The 1,283-nt window shown below is 41.2% G+C and overlaps 1 protein-coding gene across 1 annotated transcript in view; it reads right to left on the bottom strand.

Moving 5' to 3' along the window:
- Positions 1-316: 316 nt before the first annotated feature.
- Positions 317-1,283, bottom strand: part of LOC107558085 (proliferating cell nuclear antigen-like) — a 2,215-nt gene continuing 1,248 nt past the window's right edge. Inside the window, exons 2-5 of the mRNA XM_016241709.1 lie at positions 1,177-1,244; positions 885-1,079; positions 666-789; positions 317-579 (exon numbers count right to left, since the gene is read on the bottom strand). Of these exons, the coding sequence (XP_016097195.1) occupies positions 503-579; positions 666-789; positions 885-1,079; positions 1,177-1,244 (464 nt within the window). The 3' untranslated portion in view covers positions 317-502. The remainder of the gene's footprint in view (positions 580-665; positions 790-884; positions 1,080-1,176; positions 1,245-1,283) is intronic.

Below are 1,283 nucleotides of genomic sequence, written 5' to 3'. Positions count from 1 at the left end.
TTAAGAACATCTAAACATCTTTCTTTTAAATATCAAGTATGTTATGACCTAAGCAACACACAGAAGCAAATCATCATTACAAAAAGTTTTATTAATGGTTGACTGGATGTCCAATTAGCATATTTACAGACATTATCTACACACTGAAATGAGCAGTTGGACAAAAACCTGAAGTGGAGTCAAGACAGACAGACAAGAGCACAAATATCGAGAAAATGAGACTGAGCCAAAGTTGAGTCTGTACATGCTGTCTTTAAGAAATCTAGATTCAGCCCACAGAGCCTGGTAAAGCTAATACCAAACTACCATGGTTTAAGTGTGCCCATTTATCTACCAATCATACGAAATGGCTTAGATGGTCACAGAATTGTGAATCCATTGAACTGGAAACCACAGCAGACACGGAGTAGTAAAATGCATTTTCCCAAAACATCTATTGAAATAATTTCTGATATGCAGAACGAAATTCTGCAGATGACAGACGTCAGTCTTGTACTTGGCTTTAGGACGATTCTTCATCAATCTTGGGTGCTAGGTAGTATTTGACGTGCCCCATGTCTGCAATCTTGTACTCAACCACTGCAGAAGGAAAAAAGACAGTCAATCACTTAAATCGCTTGAACTCAAAAGGCAATTTAATATGGGCATGTAAGCATGTTCCTTACCTAGTGGAATGTCTGCGGACATGCTGAGTGTGACTGTCTTGGACAGAGGAGTGGCCTTGGTGAAGAAGTTCAGGTAGTTCAAAGCAAAAATAAGCTGCACCGGCTCATTCATCTCAATTGTCACCTGTAGGGAACACAGTGTTGTGAATTTCCTTCATAACAAAAAACTGCCACACCTGACTTTAGCTTGTAATGTTGCCAGTGTTAAACGAATGTTACCGCTTCATCCTCCTTGTCAACATTGCTGGTCTGTGAGAGCTTGATGTTGCCTGTGCCCAGCTCTCCGCTGGCAGAGAACTTCACACCATCCTTGGCACAAGAGATCATGACAGCATCACCAATCTGTGACAGATCCCTGCAGATACGGGCAAATTCACCAGAGGGCATCTTCACCACACAGCTGTATTCCTGCTCCTGAAGTGAAAAACAGAACGGGACATGATCGTTGGAGAAAAAAGCAACAAAAAAAAACCATGCACATTCATATCAGAATTTGTAAAATAAGTCTTACTGGAATGCCAAGCTGCTCCACATCCAGATCCATCAGTTTCATCTCGTAGTCAGACACCTTCTCCTGATCTGAAAACACATTTGAAGGTCAGCAAGTGCTCTTACTAT

Source organism: Sinocyclocheilus grahami, unplaced genomic scaffold (genome assembly GCF_001515645.1).
Source record: "Sinocyclocheilus grahami isolate Dianchi unplaced genomic scaffold, SAMN03320097.WGS_v1.1 scaffold632.1, whole genome shotgun sequence".
NCBI lineage: Eukaryota > Metazoa > Chordata > Actinopteri > Cypriniformes > Cyprinidae > Sinocyclocheilus > Sinocyclocheilus grahami.
The sequence above is the reverse complement of the archived record's forward strand: the minus strand, read 5'-3'. Positions and strand labels throughout refer to the sequence as shown.